Source organism: Bos javanicus, chromosome 12 (genome assembly GCF_032452875.1).
Source record: "Bos javanicus breed banteng chromosome 12, ARS-OSU_banteng_1.0, whole genome shotgun sequence".
NCBI lineage: Eukaryota > Metazoa > Chordata > Mammalia > Artiodactyla > Bovidae > Bos > Bos javanicus.
Genome location: NC_083879.1, coordinates 36,487,979 through 36,509,927, shown reverse-complemented (window position 1 = coordinate 36,509,927; position 21,949 = coordinate 36,487,979). Strand labels below are relative to the sequence as shown.

The following is a 21,949-nucleotide window of genomic DNA, read 5'->3' as shown; positions in this document are numbered from 1 at the left end:
CTCTAAAGCCTTAGATAACTTGATCAAAATAGTAGAAATGCTAACCTTTAGCTGTTTTTGTTGCCGTTCTAGTTCTTCCAACCGAATCTGTTCCTCTAAGTAATCTTCAAAAGTTTGTTTCCTTTCTCTAATAGCAGCTTTAATAGGCCTAATCATAAAAATAAAGTTATGTAACATGAAAACCATGATGTGGTGAATACTTTACACTTAGTGTGGCTGATAGACACCTCTGAGAACTAACCTTTTCCAACATCACAAATTCCATTTGAGAATCTATTAAAAGCTACAATTCCACTCCATCTCCCAAATACAGAAATACATGTCTCTATATGTGATTTGAAAAAGCCCCTCTGAAGTCCACCTACTGACCTCAGACTAACTTTTAAAGTAACATATTCATTATATAACTAAGATATGTTTCCAAGAATAGTTCATTAAATAAATATTCTTTAAGATCCTTAATAATATTAACAAGTCATTTAGCATCCCATAACATATACTAAACTATTTAAGAAAATAATAAACAACCTCACTATTAATTTTATCTTTGATATAAAAATAAATTTAATATTCTATAACCACACTCAATTATTATTTATAAGTGATACCATATGTGAAACTCCAATATATGATCCTTCTCTTCTCCAAAACAGGATTTACCTATTTGAGAGAATATTAGTTTTTTAGATGAAAAAACTGCTGCTGCTGCTGCTACTGCTAAGTCGCTTCAGTCATGTCCGACTCTTAGTGACCCCATGGACTGCAGCCCACCAGGCTCCTCCATCCATGGGATTTTCCAGGCAAGAATACTGGAGTGGGGTGCCACTGCCTTCTCTGGAAAAAAATGCTAGATTCTCCCAATACAACATCAAGGCTACTTTAACTGATTATCTTCCCAACCTCTTACTGTTGCTAACAATATGGAATAAGCTGGATCTTCAATCCTATACTTGAAAGCACGTCCAAGCAAAAACAAGAAAACTATGGATCTTTCAAACAAAATACCAATAATAATGACTCATATTAAATTCCTTTCAACTCGAATGATACCTTTCTTCAATATTAACCACTTCTGAGGAATCACCAATTTTTTTTAAGTTCGTATCGTTCCCTTCCTGAATCTGTTCCGTCATTTTCTCCAAACATGGTAAAATACCTTCTCCTAGAATAAAAATTAGGAGCAATTTAGTTCAATAAAAAGAGCAGATTAAAGTCTTAAAATGTGAGAATTTTACAAGTTACTATGCTTAAAAAAAAAATTTAGGTAAACAATGTACACCAAAGATTTTAAAACACTCAAGGACTTCTTTAATATGATAAAGAAAACTAAAAAACCCTAATTAAAACACAACATCCTTCAAAAAGTTAATGTTAAGGGGGAGAAATTTTCTAAGTTATAAAAGACTCAAAGAATTGTAGCAACTGAATGTAATACAATAACTTGACTGGATCCTACTTTTAAAAAACACCTTAAAGAGGCAATTTTGGGATCGCAGGGAGCATTCTAAATTGCATTTCCATAGTTAAGGTCCCTGGATACAAAAATATTAATAGTATTGTGGTTATATAGAAGAATGTCCTAATTTTTCCAGATATTTGAAATTATATAAAATAACGTCTCAGCTTTTGCTTGTCTGAAAAGCTTTTGATTTCTCCTTCATACTTGAATGAGATCCTTGCTGGGTACAATAATCTGGGCTGTAGGTTATTTTCTTTCATCATTTTAAGTATGTCTTGCCATTCCCTCCTGGCTTGAAGAGTTTCTATTGAAAGATCAGCAAAAGCTGAGAGAATTCTGCACCACCAAACCAGCTCTCCAACAAATACTAAAGGATATTCTCTAGACAGGAAACACAAAAATGGTGTATAAACTCGAACCCAAAACAATAAAGTAAATGGCAACGGGATCATACTTATTAGTAATTACCTTAAACGTAAATGGGTTGAATGCCCCAACCAAAAGACAAAGACTGGCTGAATGGATACAAAAACAAGACCCCTACATATGTTGTCTACAAGAGACCCACCTCAAAACAGGGGACACATACAGACTGAAAGTGAAGGGCTGGAAAAAGATTTTCCATGCAAATTGGGACCAAAAGAAAGCAGGAGTCACAATACTCGTATCAGATAAATTAGACTTTAAAACAAAGGCTGTGAAAAGAGACAAAGAAGGTCACTACATAATGATCAAAGGATCAATCCAAGAAGAAGATATAACAATTATAAATATATATCCACCCAACATGGGAGCACCGCAGTATGTAAGACAAATCCTAACAAGTATGAAAGGAGAAATTAACAATAACACAATAATAGTGGGAGACTTTAATACCCCACTCACACTTATGGATAGATCAACTAAACAGAAAATTAACAAGGAAAAAAAAAAACATGTATCTATAAAGCTCACTAAAGCAAAGCACAGTAAAATGAGGTATGGCAATAAAAGGCGTTAAATTTATCAAAAAAAAAAAAAAAGTGCTGAAAAATTAAAGCTGTCAAAAAAAAAAAAATAACGTCTCCATATAATTTGAGATGAAATGACTGAGCAAACTATCAATATGTGCAGATATAAATAGATAAATTTAAGTATAGATACAGATATATATAACATACAAATACAGACAAAGTAAATATGGAAAAATATCAATTGCTGCATCTAGGTAGTGGGTACACGGTAATCACTGCAGTAGTCTTTCAACTTTTCTGGATGTTTGAAATTTGCCAAAAATAAACGGTCAGTGGGACTTCCCTGGTAGTCCGGTGGTTAAGACTCCATGCTTCCACTGCAAGGGGCAAGGGTTTGATCCCTGGTTAGGGCAATTTCACATGCTGCACAGTGCCACCAAATAAAGATGAAAAGGTTAAGGGAATGTACTGTATAAAAAATAAGGAAAAGACATTTGACCTTTTTATACCAAGAAATTACTCTAAACTAGGAATAAGATATTATCCACAAAAGGTGCCCAATACTAAGTACTGAGTAAAGACTTTTTGTCATATCATTTGTGTTTTTCTATATCTGACTCTAAAGAACATATACATAAAAACACCATTAAAGTTGAAAAGCAAATTAAAATTAAAAATACTGGAAATGATTCAGTCCTACTATAAAGAACATGAAATAAAGACATTATTTGATGATCTGTATAATGATAACATTAAAATTATGGTTATGAAGGCTACAGAAAGTGCCATGAGCACTTTCCACATTGAGTGGGAAAAGAACATAATTTATTACACAATACTCACTCTATGATTACAAAATATGGAAAGAAAAAAAGGCCAGGGAGTGAGCACAGAAACAGGACTTTACACTAGAAATGCCTTGAGCACTCAGTGAGGTTGGAACGAGCAGACACTAAGAGCCAGTGCTCTGGCAGGAGCGTACCGGGTGCTGGGAACACAGAGATACAGTAAGGGTGTTGGGGTTGGAGGGATTTCTCTTACAAGTAGTAACTCCCATCACTAATCTATTGTTCACCTGTCACATCTTCTATCCTATTCCCCACCACCAACACACACTTTTTAAATTGATTTCAAACTTTTCCTAAGCTCTTGAGAAAAATGATCCACACAGAAATCGCTTCCTCCCTTTCTGAAGACTGGCTGCTACCACGACAAGGTCTGAAGTCAACAAGAGTCATCTGCAACTTGTTCCTGGAAAGTCACAAATTCTGTGTCCAAACCAGGCTCAGTGGCTGTACAGAAGTTAGGATCTCTGATTTAAAGACGTAGCACGGACTTCTCTGGTGGTCTGGTGGCTAAGACTCTGCACTCACAATGCAGGAGGTCCGGGTTCAAATCTGATCATGGAATTAGTTCCCACATGCTACAATTAAGAGTTTGCATGTGGCAACTAAGACCCAATACAGCCAAATAAATACACAAATATTTAGGAGGACAAAAAAAGACACGAATAGGAGAACAATATGCAGGACTTTCCTGGTCTTAGAACAACTAGGTGACACTGTCCATTAACTATAGAAGAGAGAAAGATAAGTAACTCACCTTTAGAATAGTTATCATTTTCTTCCTTCAAATCATTTTTTTTCACAAGTGCTTCCTGACACTGTGCCTCATAAAACACGCTGGGAGAAGCACCACTTCTTGAAGTTAAAACAAAATCCTGATGAGTAGTTCTACAGAAGTCGTTTTGTTCACTCGATAAAATGTTAGAAGGGTGTTTTTTTTCTTGGCTTTGATTCTGGTAGATATATGATGGCAAGAAGGGCGTGGTTTTCTCTACAGTGGTTGAATTTCCCGGAGGTCTATACTTTTTCTGGCTCTGGTCATCAGGCAGTGGAGTTAAACCTTACAATTAAGAAAATAAACAAAACTGATGACTTTCTATAACATTTTCTGTTCTACCTGTTAATGGCACCTATGATTTCTCCGAAGTGAGAAAAGTACTTTTTTCCCTCATTATTAGGAAACTATGTTTAACAAAGTCATGAAATTTTAAGAGTCCAAAGTGACTTTTGCATACTTTTGATTGAAAGTGCACTTACACCACGACTCATGTGCAGTGTCCAGAGCTGCAGCTTGCCTAACTGTGGAAGGCATCGTTCACCCTCCATCCGTGAGCACTGCCTGGAGCTGTCAACTCTAAGCCCTGTGACAAACAGTTAAATGCAGAGCACCGGTGCAGACAGTTACAAATAATCTGAACTGTTCCTTCACAATCAATAACTGCTCTGCGTTACAACACATGAAAACATTTTTCCTTTATGTTCCCATTAAGATGCTGGTGACCTCAGGTGGTGGAATGATGGGTGATTTTGTTTTGTACTTTCTGTAGTCCCTAAATTTCCTGTAATGCTTTTTACCTGTTCTGTTTAAGTCTCTGCTTTTGAAATAACCCAGTAAACAGACAAAAGATTCCCTTTCCATGTATCTCGAAGATAGAATTCTTAGAGAATAAATGCCAATACTAGCTATCCTGCCTGCTGTACCAGCCCCTTGAAATTTACTACTCCTGTTTTCCCAGATTGTTTCAATTAAACTTAGAATTAGACACACGGAGGGGGGGACTTCCCTGACAGTTCAGTGGTTATGACTCTGTGTTTCCACTGCAGGAGATGCAGGTTCAATCTCTGGTCCAGGAACTTAAGACCCACCAGCCATGTGGCATGGCCAAAAAAATAAGACATAGTGGGAAGTACTTCATAAAAGGCATGCCACCTATGTCTTATACCCTCTGCTTCACCCCTAGCCCACAAATAAAACTGGAAGTCAGGTAGGTCCTCACCGAGTATCAGATTCAACCTGCCTTCTTTAATAACAATATTCTTCCATCTAAATATTTTTGACTAATGGTCATCCCACCTCAGCCTAAAGACATCTCTGACAGAAGAGCAAAATCCCAAAGTAGCAGTCCTCAAAGTGTGGTCTGTACACTCCCAGTGTCCAAGACTCTGTCAGGGCATCCACCAACGTCCAAGCTATCTTCAGAACTACTGAGACAGTATCTGCCTTTTCACTGTGCTGACGTGCACCCTGATCACATGCACTGAGGGAGCTTCCTGGGGACCTCACTCAAAAGCAGAACGGCAGTATCCACTGTGCTCACCACCACACTCTCAGCTCGAAAACTAACAATAGCTTTACTGAAGAATGTTCCAGACAAAGCAAGCAGGAAAATTATTAATTTTTTAGTTAAATTTTAACTCTTGAGTTCATGTCTTCTGAACATTTTATAGGACAAAATGACAAGTATGCATAAATCACTTCCGCTGTAAACTAAGCCATGGGCTGTGAAATTTTTTCAGCCATAAGCTCAACTAACTGATCTTTCAGGGATTATTTCTACTTGAAAGAATGACGAACTATGATGATTTAAACCACAGTACTTGGCAGAACACTTTCTCAAAAATGAGACAACTGAGCCATACATTTCAAGGAAACTGACAGTATTTGTTGCCAATGATAAAGTATGAACTTTCAAGCAAAAATCAGAATGTTGGAAAATATGTCCATCACCCTGAGCTTGAAAGCTTTATATTTCAAGACTTTTATGATGATATCTGTGGTAGCATTAATACATATAAATTTTTATACTTTATAATGAAATAACATCAATATTTTTAGAACCTACCTCACTCAGAGAACTATTATTTTCCAAATAACCAATGCATGATTTCACCAAAGCATGGATGATGAATCCAAAATGTCAAGATACTTTAATGTATTTTAATGTAATTAGAGCATAGAAAGTTCATTAATATGATTGATTCCATACAGTGAATAACAGCTAAGAAATGACCACTTGTTAAGTTTGGTGGAATATCAAAGAAATAACCATGTTATTTGAAAAAGCTTTCTCCTTTTTCCAATCACATGTCCTTGTGAGGCTGGATTTTTCTTCACATACATCAACCAAAACAACATAAATGAAGAGATGGGAGGCGAAAGTAGATATGAGAATCAGCTGAGTTCTATAAGTCAAAAGTTAGAGATTTTCAAAAACACTGAACCATTCTTCTCAACTATTTTTTAGAAAAAAATTTTTTGTTAAAAAGTGTTATTTATAGCACACAGTTATTTTAAATAAATTAGTTTTTAAATTTCCTAGTTTTAATCTCTAACACAGTAAATATCAATAGCTATAGCCCATATACTAATACAAACTCTTTGGAGTCCTCAATAATTTAAGAGTGTTATGGGGTCCTGACCAAAAAATGTTGAGAACTAAAAACAACTGTTACATAACTCCATGGAAGTAGTTCTCACACTAGTAACTTTAAAATCTACTTCCCTATTGCTCTACCATATGCTATTTCTACCAGAAAACTATCACAGGCTATTTTATAAGTGATAGTGATTATTATTTTTCTGTCCTCCATAAAAGAACCCTGAACCACTCAGTTATTTCCACATACACACCATATTCTCTATATTGTCTAAGATAAACATCTGAATTCCCTGAGCCATTCTTCATTTGCTGCCTTCCTTGTCACCAGTGCTACCACCACACCCAAGGTACCATCCAACCACATCTGCATGCACACCTACCAAGATCTTTCTTCTTTGTATTCTCTACGTCTAGGACAGCCTCTCAACAGAACAGGTGCTCCATTTAATCAGCAAAGTGTGTCTCTTAAAAGGCAGCACCAAGAAGCAAGCACACTGCCCCTGACCACTGTTTTTCAGACCATGGGACACAATCCATTTTGAAATGTCCTTGCTACCTTCCAGGCATGTGAATTAAGAACTGGTTCATGAAATTTCTCCAAAATTATGAGTCATGATTTTAAATGTTTTTGTTACTATGCAATCTGGTCAAAAAACTTTCAAAACTACTGCTCCAGATCAACTTCCAACTGCTTGCTTGTCCCCGTAAGTACATCATGCTTTCTAATTAACTGATCTAGCATTCAACAGAAAAGCTGTCCTGTACTACTCCAGAAAGTATTTCTGGTATGGCTCGTTAGCGGAGCAGAATGGCTTCTACACATACACACTTTTATGACCCTGATCAGTTTTTCATTCATCAGGCAGGAGTTGTTCCTCAGTAGCCCTAGGTCAAATTCAGCTCTGCATCTTTTATTCTTTTGGGTCTTTTTAAAATTTTATTTTATAAATAAATGTCAATGTCTTTAAGTACGGCACACATGTTCCAGAATGGCACAGATCCCTCATCTGTATTATATTACACCACTACCGACCCATAGTTGTCTATCTGGCTTGAAATTGGAGTTGGCAACCATAACAGAGAAATGGTAGAAATAACCTGTCAAACAACTAAAGACAGGAAACGTGTATAACTGCCTACCACGGTACTAACCAAAGGCCTCAGTAAATAATACCTGGGAGTGTCTGCTGCCCAGACACCAAGGCAAGTAGCTCCTCCTGCTCACCCATGAGCCTCTGCAACTGCTCGAGCTGCCGCCTCTTCAGCTGCTCCTGCTTCTTCTGTTGCTCTTCTTTCAGCTTTTTAGACATAAAATTAACTTAATTAAAATTACTATTTCTTTATGGACCTCTGCTCCTTAACATTAATCTTAATCCCTCCCAGCTCCCTTCTCACATCTTCTCTAATAAAGAGTTCCAAAGATGGATGCCTAAGTAACTTAATCTGCCACCAAAACTCTATAAACTCTCGACTGAGAAAAAAAAAAAGAAAAAACACATGAATCCTTTGATTCTTAAAGTAGGATCGGTATCAGTCCATTTAAAATCAACTAATATTTGATCAATCATTTCTAAATTAGTTTTTACAAAATGAGGTAGGAAGATACTGTTAAGTGCTGTATTTGTATCTTACATATCAATCATGTTTTAATGTTTCACCTCAAAGTATGATATTATGAGTAAAAGATAAACAAAGACCTGGAACAGATGACTTTTCATTGTAAACAGAAACCTGCAATAACTGTGCAATCATACACATACGTATCAGGTCAAACCCCATTTTACCTGTTCAAGCTTTTTAACAAGTGGGTCTTTATAAGGCACTTCTTTTAATTCACTCAAAAGATCTGCGATAAACTCATTTTTGCTATCTTTCCATTGTCCAGGAGCATCCTGACGTGCCACTAGCTGTGGCCCCTCTTTAGTTAAAGGAAAGACTCTCTGTGGTTCAGGTTTATCTGACTGTAACTTGTACGGGCTGTTAGGCTCCAATTTCTGTTCTTCATGAAGTGAATCTTCTTCCCTTATAAAGCTGAAACTATTTGAAAATTTTGTGGCTTTAATAGGAAAGCTGGTAGAAAAGTTCACATTTGCTGGCTTCTCTTCCTCTGCTTCTAAAATAGGAAATCCACGATTTAATATGACCCCAGCCCGAGAAGGATTTGCCATCCACTGGGTTAAGAAGTCCTGCCCACTGTTTAACTCTGAAGAGGTTGGCATCAGAAACATTTTGGTCCAATGGCAGTACTGTATTTAAATAATGTAAAAGATGGAACAGTTATTAATTTCCAACACCTGCAGAAAGAAGACAGAAAACAAGCTACTTTACCCAAACTTCAACCTAGCACAAAAATCTACTGAGTATTTCTTATATAAAAGACTTTAGCAAAGCAATCAAGGAATTAGTTACATATTTTTTTAAATGTCCTCAAAAAAATCCACACTGAGGGGATCAAAAATCAAAGTTCCCTCTGATTCAATCAGTTATGGATCAATTTACACAAGTGATAATCAATCAAGACCTAAAACTAAGGGAGCAGGATTCCCTGGTAGCGCAGTGGTACAGAATCTGCCTTTGCAAGAGACTTAGGTTCGATCCCTGGAAGAGGAAATGGCAACCCACTCCAGTATTTGCCTGGGAAATTCCATGGACAGAGAAGCCAGAGTCCATGGAGCCACAAAGAGTCAGACACGAAGGAGCACAACACAACAACAAAAAACCTAAGGGAGTTAAAGCTCGTCTCAGTTATTTGATTACCAAAAGAAAAACAAAAAAAGAAAGAAAAACAAGTCACTATCTATATCCACTACTACCCGCTTTAACCACTTTCAATGCTTCTGACTGTAGTCCAATACTGCTTCTTTGCCCAACCAGGGAAGCAGTGTTCCTCCTAGTTCCAGAACAAGTCACCACCACCCCAAGGCTTTATCTGGCACCGTCTCCTGTTGTCCCTTCCTCCTCTTCCTATAACTACCTTCCCGCCCACGAGGCAGTCTCTTATCTGTATCCCTAGAGGTCTCTGACATCACTATTTTGGCATTCCTCTCATTATTAGTGGCATTTTGTTTTTGTGTTCATAATCTACCAAGTGAACCATCCTACACTGTTGGTGGGAATGTAAATTGCTACAGCAACTATGGAGAATAGAATGGAGGTTCCTTAAAGAAACTAACAACAGCGTTACCATATGATCCAGCAATCCCACTCCTGGGCATACATAGAAAACTCTAATTCGAAAAGATACATGCACCCCAATGTTCACAGCAGCACCATTCACAACAGCCAAGACATGGAAGCAACTTAAATGTCCGTTGACAGATAAATGGATACAGATGTGGTCTATATATACAATTGAATATTACTCAGTCATAAAAAAAGAATGGAATAATGCCATTTGTAGCAACATAGATGGATCCAGAGATTAAATGATATCATTTATGTGTGGAATATTTAAAAATGATACAAATGAACTTATTTACAAAACAGAAACAGACAGACACAGAAAACACTTATAATTACCAAAGCAGATGGAGGGAGAATAAATTAGAAGTTTAGGATTAACAGAACTAAAGAGCCTCTTGATGAAAGTGAAAGAAGAGAGTGAAAAAGTTGGCTTAAAACTCAACATTCAGAAAACGAAGATCATGGCATCTGGTCCCATCACTTCATGGCAAATAGATGGGGAAACAGTGGCAACAGTGGCAGACTTTATTTTGGGGAGCTCCAAACTCACTGCAGATGGTGACTGCAGCCATAAAATTAAAAGATGATTGCTCCCTGGAAGAAAAGTTATGACCAACCTAGACAGCATATTAAAAAGCAAAGACACTACTTTGCTAACAAAGGTACATCTAGTCAAAGCTATGGTTTTTCCAGTAGTCACATATGGATGTGAGAGTTGGACTATAAAGAAAGCTGAGTGCCAAAGAATTGACGTTTCTGAACTGTGCTGTTGGAGAAGATTCTTGAGAGTCCCTTGAACAGCAAGGAGATCCAACCAGTTCATCCTAAAGGAAATCAGTCTTGAATATTCATTGGAAGGACTGGTGCTGAAGCTGAAACTCCAATACTTTGGCCACCTGATGTGAAGAACTGACTCATGTGAAAAGACCCTGATGCTGGGAAAGATTGAAGGTAGGAGGAGAAGGGGCTGACAGAGGATGAGATGGTTAGATGGCCTCACTGACTCAATGGACATGAGTTTGGGTATACTCTGGGAGTTGGTGATGGACAGGGAGGCCTGGTGTGCTGCAGTCCACGGGGTCACAGAGTCCAACAGGACTGAGCGACTGAAGTGAAATGAGGATTAACAGATACACACGACTACACATAAAACAGGTAAACAAGGATCTACAGTATAGCACAGGGAACTACACTATCTTGTAATAACCTAGAAAGGAAAACAAACTGAAAAGGAATATGTACGTATATATAACTGAATCACTTTTCTATTCACTTGAAACACAACACTGTAAATTAACTATACTCAAATTTTATTAAAAAAAAAAAACAAAAAAGGCTAGAAAATTTTCCTCCCAGACTGACAAGTGCATTTTCCCTCTGAGACTTGTCTAGATGCACTGATAAGGGGCATCACCATTGTGATGCAACACTCAGGCGTCTGCATCTGAAACACCCTGTGATCCTTGCCCAGGGGTCCTCAGCCTGCCTTTTGTCTGTGGAAAAACTTCAGCCAAAGAATAAGTTCAATCAGAGAAGGAAGGAAAAGCAGAAGTAAAGAAAAGCAAACAGGACAAAACAGTAACAGCTTAAGTCATTAAGCAAAATCAAGGCCCTGTAGTTCCTTGTCATGGGTTAGTGATAATATTGCGAGCCATTCGGGTGAGCGGTCTTGGAGAGACTGAAACTCCCACCAGGTGGAAGACGTTAACTCCATGATGACCAACCAGACACTAGCCATGACATAGCTGCTACAATTCTGAGACCTGGCCTTGAGAAAATGTGAACAAACCGACTCTGAAACTGAAGATTAACTGTACTTAAAACAAACAAGATGACCCCAATCAGAGGACCGTCATGACGGATTTCAAGATGACTGTCAGAGCCAACTGTGCTGTTTCTCCATGTAGGTGCCTCCATCCACCTAATGGAGAGGGGGTGGGTAAGGTCCTGTCTTCTTTCCACAAAACTTGCCTCTTTATTGGCTTTGAGCAGTGAGCAGGTGGACCCCGCTTTGGGTAATACACCTTTCCTCCACCTATAAAAGAAACCTCCACTGCTCCATTTCAATTTCATTACGATGATCCTGAAAGTATATTTACTGTCAGCATGATGCACAGAAATCCTGTTTTTTCAGCATAACCTGTTATTTATTATTGATACTAAGGCCTTGGTAAAGGGAGCATACTCAGCAGAATGCCTAGGACTATCAGCATGTGAACTCGGATTTTCCTATTATCAAAATCTGTGTGAAACAAACAGACAGCCTTAAGACCTCCAAAAACTGCTACACAAGCTTTCTTTAAAGCACCGGGGGAGGAGTTAAATTCTCGGCAACGCGAAGCAGAAAATGTAGACGCAAACAATTCAAACCCACCCTCAGGTCTTGAAAACCAATTTGTTGCTTAGGGAGGTGAATTTCCGGTCTCCCAAAGAACACGTCATTGAAACCCACCGACCCACAGCAAATCTTCAAACCCACAGCTTTGAATAACCGCGGACAGGGCACCCTGCACGGCCCCTCCGCGCCCAGTGGCGCGCCCCCACTGGCCGAGCCGGTCCCTCCGCGCACCGCCGGCCCGCTTGGATTCAGGACGGCAAACTAACCAGCTCCTTAAGTCCCTCCCCACGAGAAGTCCCGCTCGGAGGCCGGGGCCCCTCAGGCCTCTCAAGCCAGAGCCGGAGCGGGGGAGACGCTGCACTTACAAACCACCCGCCACTGCCGCCGCCGCTCCGCCCGCAGACCCAAAGGCTCCTGGAAACTGTAGTTCCTTCGGTCCCCCTGCGCTTGCGCGAGCGCGCCGTCGGACACACGCAAACTACAACTCCCAGAGAAGCCCGGAAGACACCCGTTAGTGGGAGCTCGCGGCCTGGCACCTTCCGCCCAGGCGTGGGCTCGGGGCCGGAGTAGTGGGCTGCTAAACAGCGGGGAGATGGCTGCTGCAGAGCACTTCCGGGTCCGAGCGACCCTCTCCCTTGGCCTTTGAAAGCTTCGCTGGCGCTCTCGCGAGAAGTGAGTCTCCTCGTCCCCGGAAACATGAGGCTGCGGATGCTCTGATCGGTGGAGGAAGCCTTTCTGCCTAGATTTCTTAGAGTTTTGTTGTCTTTGCCAGGCGGGACCGAGTAAAGGCAGTCAGCCATACTATTTCATGGCAGAGACAACCTTGTGATGAATTAACTGCTTGTCTTTATCGCTTGTCTTTGCTGCCTAATGCGTAATTGGCCGTGTGCGCAGTGTTGAAAATAAGTATTTTGAACACTGGCGTGCAAAGCTCGAAAACTGTTTTCTTAATTGCCATCGCAGAATGCTGCATAGAAGCGGACTCAGCAATGCAAGGTAGCATTGTGTACACAACTTGGGCTTTGTGCCTGTTTATAAATATTTAAAGTGTCCAACTCTTTGCGACCCCATGGACTGTAGCCCACCAGGCTGCTCCATCCATGGAATTTTCTAGGCAAGAGTACTGGAATGGGTTGCCATTTCCTTCTCCAGGGAAAGAAATCAAAAGAAGTGCCATTTGTAATAACCGGTATAAGAAAACAAACTAGCGCCTACTGCTGGCCCTGCAGGACAGGACAGGGCAGTAATGGACAGTTGTTGGGGCAAGGAATGATAACTTTATTCCAAAAGCCAGAAAACAGAGAAAATGGTGTACTTGGGCCCGTAAAGAATCATCTTGGCAGAGTTAGACTTCCAACTTCTTTTGCACTGAAAGCCTCCAGAGGCAGGGCAGGGCAGTAAAGTCACCTACTCCTGGTTCCCCTCAGCATCTGGAGGAGATGTGTTAATTTCTTCTTTCCTGCAGTCATTCAGGGCTGGGCCTGGTCAGGATGTTTCTAGTCAGGAAGCTTGAAATTGGGGAAAATATATATTTGGTACGAGTTCTACAAAAACAAAGGTACTTTAGCTAAACAAAGGTATTTTAGCTTAATACCAATTACCTGGAAGGCAGTGTTCCTAGAGATGAGTCATTATGTATAATTTAAGCTGATAGGCAGAGGAACCAGAGATCAAATTGCCAACATCTTGTTGGATCATAGAAAAAGCAAGAGAGTTCCAGAAAAGCATCTACTTCTGCTTTATTGACTACACCAAAGCCTTTGTGTGGATCACAGCAAACTGGAAAATTCTTCAAGAGATGGGAATACCAGACTGACCACCTTACCTGCCTCCTGAGAAACCGCTATGCAAGTCAAGAAGCAACAGTTAGAACAGGACATGGAACAAAGGACTGGAAAGGGAGTACAAATTGGAAAGGGAGTACATCAAGGCTGTATGCAGAGTACATCATGCGAAATGCTGGGCTGGATGAAGCATAAGCTGGAATCAAGATTGCCAGTAGAAAAACCAATAACCTCAGATGTGCAGATGCACAGATCTGCAGATAATAACCTTATGGCAGAAAGCGAAGAGGAACTGAAGAACCTCTTGATGAAAGTGAAAGAGAGTGAAAAAGCTGGTTTGAAACTCAGTGTTCAAAAAACTAAGATCATGGCATCCAGCCCCATCACTTCATGGCAAATAGATGGGGAAACAGTGACAGACTTTATTTTCTTGGGCTCCAAAATGACTGCAGATGGTGACTGCAGCCATGAAATTAAAATTAAAATTTTCTTGCTCCTTGGAAGAAAAACTATGACCAACGTAGACAGCAAATTAAAAAGCAGAGATATTACTTTGCCAACAAAGGTACATCTAGTCAGAGCTATGGTTTTTGCCAGTAGTCATGGATGTGAGAGTTGGACCATAAAGAAAGCTGAGCACCAAAGAATTGATGCTTTTGAACTGTGGTGTTGGAGAAGACTCTCAAGAGTCCCTTGGATTGCAAGGAGAGTCAACCAGTCCATCCTAAAGGAAATAAGTCCTAAATATTCATTGGAAGGACTGATGCTGAAGCTGAAACTCCAGTACTTCGGCCAACTGATGTGAAGAACTGACTCATTGGAAAAGACCCTGATGCTGGGAAAGATAAAAGGTAGGAGAAGAGTATGACAGAGGATGAGATGGTTGGATGGCTTCACTGACTCGATGGACATGAGTTTGAGCAACCTCCAGGAGTTGGTGATGGACAGGGAAGTCTGGCATGCTTCAGTCCTTGGGGTTGCTCGGAGTCAGACACAACTGAGCGACTGAACTGACTGAAGCTGGTAGGCAACATCTTTTTAGTGATTAACTTGTAATAGACTATGAAAGTTCTTTCCTATTACACTACCACTGAGTTAAAGATAATTTTAAAAAACAGGGACTTCCCTGGTGATCCAATGGCTAAGACTCCATGCTCCTAACTGCAGGGAGCCCAGATCAATCCCTGGTCAGGGAACTAGATCCCACATGCCACAACTAAAAGAATCCACATGCTGCAACCAAGACCTGCCTGCTAAGTCGCTGCAGTAGTGTCCAACTCTACGACCCCATAGACGGCAGCCCACCAGGCTCCACAGTCCCTGGGATTCTCCAGGCAAGAACACTGGACTGGGTTGCCATTTCCTTCTCCAATGCATGAAAGTAAAAAGTGAAAGTGAAGTCGTTCAGTTGTGTCTGACTCTTAGCGACCCCATGGACTGCAGCCCACCAGGCTCCTCCATCCATGGATTTTCCAGGCAAGAGTACTGGAGTGGGGTGCCATTGCCTTCTCCGAACCAAGACCTGGTGCAGCTAAATAAATAAATACATATATGTGTTTAAAGATTACTTTAAAGACACTTCGAAAAAATTGGGCTTCCCTAAAGCATTTTGCTAGCTACTTCAAAAATAGTCCTTCTTCCCGAAATCATGGTTTTCTTGTTTTTTTTTGTCTTTTTTTAATTATGGATGAAGTCAAAGCCCAAGACTTCCAAAGTCAAACAGCTAGATGGCACACAAGGAACCAAATGCTCATCCTCATTTATTATAGTCCTTTGGCTTAAAGCTTGCCCAAAAGTCTTATTTTTTTTCAAGTGTGTATCTTTTTAAAATAGTTAAAATATTTCCTACTTTCTTTGCCTATATTTTACTCTATTTTTATTCTAATTCAGTCCAAGTATCACATTGGTTATTGGTTGAATAAATTAGTCTTTTACTACATTCAAGTCTTAACTGACTTTTAGATCAATGTTATATAAATGTTCACCTGTAGCCCAGGTGCCCACTAATTTTAAAGGTTCTTAAAATCCATTACAAGGTAGAAGGGGGAAAGGGGAGGAACTACCAGACAATGAAAAATATTGCATCTTCAAGTCTTGCTGTAGAGAAACGTCAGACTAAGCGCTCCCACAAGGGATTTTAGCCACAAATTATCCATTCTGATACAATCTTTTATGTCATCACTGGAGGCAAGAGGGCACTGTAATATAATGGCCAATGGCCCATGCTTTGGAGTCAGGCAGCCTGGGATCAGAGGAGTTCTGTTCTCAGAAACTGTTCTCATCTGCAAAATGGGGATGTTAATAACACACTTGGCTCTCCTAACTGTGGTTCCACGTCTGCGGATTCAACTCAACAGAGATTGGAAAAACAGCAGGGAAAAAAATTACACGAATTTCCAAAGAGCAAAACTTGAATTTGTTGTGCACCCACAATTATTTACTACATGGACAGAAGAGCCTGGCGGGCTGTAGTCCATGAGGTCACAAATAGTCAGACAACTGAGCAACTAACAGTAGGCCTGAACACTACAATTATTTACATAGCATTTACATGTACTAGGTATTATAAGTAATCTAGAGGTGATTTCAAGTATAGGGAGGATCTAAGTAGGTTACATGCAAACACTATACATTTTATACGAGGGACTTGAGCATTCAGGGATTCTGGTATCCGTGGGGGTCTTGGAACCCGTCCCCCATGCAAACTGGGACACAACTGTGTCTGCTTCATAAAATTATCAGGAATGTTAGATCAAAAGAATATGTCTAGGGAGTTCCCTAGTAGTCCAGTGGTTGGTTGAGAATTCACCTTCTAATGCAGGGGATGTGGGCTCAATCCCTGTCAGGAAACTAATATCTCATGTACATAAGCCCTTAGGGCCTTAACTAGAGAGAAGCCTGTGTGCCAAGGAAGAGCCCTGCATGCCACAGCTATGACTTGACACAGCTGTACATAAATAGTAAAAAATACATATATATATGTAAAAGTATGACACTTACCATGTGGTAAAAATTTAGGAAATTTTTTCACTTTTTAAAATCCACCACACTGAAGTATGACTGACATACAAAAAGCTATATATAATACATATAACTTGATGAGTCTAGAGAAGTCCTCACCCAAGAAGCCATCATCACATCTATACCATAAACAAATCCATCAAGGCCCTTTCAATTTTATGACTTCCAGCTGTTGATGAACTCAGTTTGTCTGCCAAAGTCCAGCTCAATAGGTCATGTCAGATGGTTCTGCAAGATATAAAAATAATATGTAATTCTCAAGTCATTTGGTAAGAATACTATTTTAATTGGGCATGAAAAATCTTCAGAGAGTTGAGGAATTTTCTTTGCTAGTTATGATAGGAGTGACCGCTCTGTCCAGAAAGGACAGAATTTCAAGCCTGGCTATGGGAGGCTTCCCATGCAGATGCTGTCCAGGCTACACCGGGTGACCCCAGCAGGGGATGGAGGGGCCTGAGAGATGCGAGTACCCAGCCTCTAAGCAAAGGCAAGAAAAGCCACAGCCCACTTTACCTGTGGGAAGTAGAGTTCCTCACTAAGGTCCTAAGGCTCAGATTTCCAGAATGTTACCTCAGTAAGAAAATTTCTAACAACTACATTGGATGCAGAAAGACATCTTTAAAAAAAAAAATCTTGTCATTTTAATATGGACAGAACTAGTGCTGGTGGGTTGGGCTTGCAGCAAAAGGTCATGGAAACCTGTGAGTCTAAACAATGAAGGGATTATCACCTGCACTACATTCTAGAATGTCCAAGCAATAATTCGGAGTAGAAATAAAGAGGATTCTAGCCTGAATCTGCTGGGATCACAGCAGAGCAATACAATGATGGTTAAGACTTTACTGTAATTATTGTGATGTGATGGTTCTTGACACATTCTATGGGTTTTTATGCTTCAGATCAACTTGCAGCATTCTATGGGTTTTAAATGTTTTATTACACATTTTTAAAGCAGCACATTTACCCTTCAGAAATAAGATTACTGATTCCAGGGAGGGGAGATCAAGATGGCAGATTAGGAGGACACAAAGTTCGCCTACCCTTACAAACACATCAAAAATAGATCTACATGTGGAGCAATCCTCACTGAAGACAAATTGGAGACAGACAGTCTTGTAAAACCAAGCCTGTAAGAAAGATACACACAGAATCAAGGAAGGGAAGTAATTGGCTCAGGACCTGCACCCTGGAAGGGGACACAGAAGAGGAGAGAGATGACATCATGGGCCTGAAGACCTTTCCTGGTGAGGGGGTGGTTTTAGCCACTATTGGGCACCCTAGTCCTGGTGTCTGACATTGGGAAGACATACCCCCTTAGGTGGCGTGAAAACCAGTGGAATAAAAAGGCTATAAGAACCCTAGAATCTACTTGTGAGGGACATGCACAAGCCTGCTTACTCCAGAAACAAGGGGAAGCAGACCGACGCTGCCTGGGTTCTGGCTGGTTTCCTGGGACTGCCCCAGCACACAGCCCAGCACATACCCATAGCTTCATGTTAGGGTAAAGGTGCAGCACCTGAGGCAACTGCAAGACTGTGAGGCACAGAACAGGCTCAGACCCCTAAACCGGGTAGGGGAGGCATAGGTGCACTTGCTGAGGAGCGCATCAGAGGCAGCGCAGCTCTGACTGGTGCTGCAGCCCATGCCAGCTACCTGCTCTAATCCCACCTGCTCCAGCCCTGCGCTCTTGAGAGCAAAAGAAGGGTCCTGTGCAGGATCCTTGCAAGGGTGGGCAAACCACCCAAGTAAAGCCTCCTCGGATCAGTTCCTACCCTCACCCTATTTAAAGAACCAGGTCGCCCCAGCTCCTGGAGCAGGGGCACCTGATGTTTGTTTTCACGTCCTCTTACTGCAGCACAAGTCTGACCTCATCAATTTCTATCGATAAGGAGTCCAAGGGGACTTCCCTGGTCATACAGTGGATAGGAATCCTCTTGCCAATGCAGGGGACACCGGTACCCTCCCTGGTCTAGGAAGATCCCACATGCCTTGTAGCAACTAAGGCCATGCTCCACAACCAGAGAAACCACCACAATGAGGAGCCTGTGCACCCCAACAAAGAATAGCCCCCCTCGCCGCAACTACAGAAAAACCCACGCAGTAACGAAGACCCAATGCAGCCAAAGATTAAAAAAATATATAAACAAACATTTTAAAGAGAGTCAAGGACCCCAGTCTATAACATTTATACATCTGCTTGTTTGTTGTAAACCTTTGACTATCTTCTAGGATCTGGTAAGGTACTTTCTGACAGGTTTTGTCAAGTTTTAAAAGATGTTTCAAAAATAAATTTAAGAAACTGTTTTGGGACTTCCCTGGTGGTCCAGTGATTAAGACTCCGAGGTTCCACTACAGGGGGATAAGTGTTTAATCCCTGGTCAGGGAACTAAGCTCCCACATGTTGCTCCCACACACAGTCCCCCAAAATTGTTTTGGGGTAGGGATGGACCTTGTACCATTTTTGCTGATGTCAGCTAAATTGATTCTCACACAATCTTGTAAGGTAGGGGCCCCCAACCTCTGGGATCTAATGCCTGATGATCCTAGATGGAGATGATGTAATGATAATAGAAATAAAGTGAACAATAAATGTAATGCGCTTGAATCATCCAACCCCTTCTGCAGAAACCGGTCCCCTGGTGCCAAATGGTCCCCATGGTCATCTTCCATGAAACTGGTCCCTGGTGCCAAAACTGTTGGGGACCGCTGCTGTAAGGTAGCTTGTCCATAATCCCCTGGGAATTAAGTAGTAAAGTCAGGATTCATATCCATATTCTTTCTACATCTTTTTTATTCCCATTTTATTCACTATTTGGAGAATTAATTTCCCATTAGGTCTGTCTAGTCAAAGCTATGGTTTTTCCAGTAGTCATGTATGAATGTGAGAGTTGGACTATAAAGAAAGCTGAGTGCCGAAGAATTGATGCTTTTGAACTGTGGTGTTGGAGAAGACGCTTGAGAATCCCCTGGACTGCAAGGAGATCCAACCAGTCCATCCTAAAGGAAATCAGTTCTGAATATTCACTGGAAGGACTGATGCTGAAGCTGAAACTTCAATACTTTGGCCACCTGATGCGGAGATCTGACTCATTGGAAAAGACCCTGATTCTGGGAAAGATCGAAGGCAGGAGGAGAAATGGACGACAGAGGATAGGATGGTTAGATGGCATTACCGACGCCATGGACATGAGTTTGGGTAAACTTCGGAAGTTGGTGATGGACAGGGAAGCCTGGCGTGCTGCAGTCCATGTGGTCGCAGAGTCGGACACGACTGAGTGACTGAACTGATCGGCCCTCTACTCAGTGAGTGGCCAGCCCCTCCTCTCTGGAATGGCAGATTGTTGTCGCCTTGTTTAGCCCATAAATCCTGTTTGACTCTGTGCGACACCCCGGCGCTCCCCACGCCCCGCCCCGCCCCGCCACACACACACACCCTCCCCCCTGGACGGCAGCCCTCCAGGCTCCTCTGTCCATGGGATTCTCCAAACAAGAATAACTGGAGTGGGTTGCCATGCCTCCACCTCCAGGGGGTCTTCCCGACCCAGGTATCGAACCCGGGTCTCCACAATTGGTAGTCCGATTCTTTACCATCTGAGCTACCAAGGAAAATACATATTTCTAATTACTCAGTAACACTACCAAGAACTACAAACTCTGAGAATCCTGCACTAAAATTAGCCTCATGTTTCCCCAATCTCAAATCCTCTCGAAATTGTTCCTTTCCCACTCCGGAAAACTGCCCTCCTTCCTCAGGCAGCACCACCACCGCTTTCCCCAAACTACGAAGTTTGGAGTTCTCCTCATAGCCCAAATCCCGCCTGAAAGATGAATCCGGGTCCTGACGCTGGAAGACCGCGCACAGTCCTGTCGCCATCCGCGGCGCTATACGGCTCCGCCGTGCGCGCCGCGGCCAGTGCAGGGCGGCGCCGGAACCCCAGAACCCGGAGCGGGGGGCGCGCCCGAAACCCGGAAGTGCCCGGACACGGGAGTCCCGAGTCCTGAAGTCCCGGGAGTCGGAAGGCGAGAATTCAAGGCCGCCAGCGCCTGAGTGGGCCGGAGCCTCAGGCAGGTGCGTGGGCGCCGCTGCGGCCGACCGGTCGGGCGGGGAAGTCAGCTGAAGGTCCGGGGGTGAGGCCGAGAAGGGGACCGCGCCGATCGTCCGGGAAGGGCTGGCCCCCTCGCCGCGGCGGCCGCTGCCGCCGCCAGCTGGGAGACGCCCCCGCTGCCGGGTGCCTCGGGGTGTCCCCAGCTCGCAAAAGCGAGCAGATGGAGATAGAACTTAGTTTTTTCTTGGGTGGTTTTTTTTTTTTTTTTGGATAGTTTTTTCTTGTTTCCAATGTGCTAAATAGGCTTTCTTCTGAAAGTTAGGTTCCAGAGAAAGAAACTTGCCTAATACTGCATTTTGGTGACTAATCAGGGACTGTAGCCCGACGTGGCGAGTGACAGGGAGCCCGGGACGGAAACACGGAAGATACCTGCGAGTCCAAAGTGGAAAGCCCGGAAATGAGTAGCTGATGCCTCGGCAAAGCGCACGGACGTGGGTGCAGTCTCAGCTCCTTAGAACATGCTGCTGCCCTGTGTGGAGCCGTGAAGTGTATTCTGGGGCGGACGCAGTGCCGCAGCGTGTGGGCTTTGCCATTGCAGGGGTTTTAACAGTCCCATTAGAGATGTGCGGAATTAATGACATTTAAGCCCAGAAATGCAGGTTTTGTCAGAAGGGTTTTGGGTTGTTTTTTTTTTTTTAAATACTCCTAGGCTTAAATTCCGGGAGAAGGCAATGGCACCCCACTCCAGTACTCTTGCCTGGAAAACTCCGTGGATGGAGGAGCCTGGTACGCTGCAGTCCATAAGTTCCGGCTTCCCTGGTGGCTCAGACAGTAGAGAATCCGCCTGCAATGCAGGGGACCCAGGTTCAATCCTTGGGTCAGGAAGATTCCCCTGGAGGAGGGCGTGGCAACCCACTCCAGTATTCTTGCCTGAAGAATC

General features: G+C 42.0%; 2 protein-coding genes across 9 annotated transcripts in view; one reads left to right on the top strand and one right to left on the bottom strand.

The window, feature by feature from the left end:
* CENPJ (centromere protein J) overlaps nt 1-21,567 on the bottom strand; it is a 47,282-nt gene extending 25,715 nt beyond the window's left edge. For 4 of the 8 annotated variants that reach the window (XM_061435028.1, XM_061435033.1, XM_061435034.1 and 1 more), the window contains exons 1-6: nt 12,425-12,514; nt 8,422-8,931; nt 7,812-7,935; nt 4,015-4,317; nt 1,051-1,162; nt 46-148 (exon numbers count right to left, since the gene is read on the bottom strand). In XM_061435028.1, coding sequence (XP_061291012.1) covers nt 46-148; nt 1,051-1,162; nt 4,015-4,317; nt 7,812-7,935; nt 8,422-8,865 — 1,086 coding nt within the window. In that variant the 5' untranslated portion in view covers nt 8,866-8,931; nt 12,425-12,514. The other 4 variants (XM_061435031.1, XM_061435029.1, XM_061435030.1 and 1 more) reach the window with 4 other exon arrangements.
* Nucleotides 20,870-21,949, top strand: part of PARP4 (poly(ADP-ribose) polymerase family member 4) — a 76,723-nt gene continuing 75,643 nt past the window's right edge. Inside the window, exon 1 of the mRNA XM_061435024.1 lies at nt 20,870-21,032. The gene's annotated coding sequence lies outside the window, so the exon portion shown is untranslated. The remainder of the gene's footprint in view (nt 21,033-21,949) is intronic.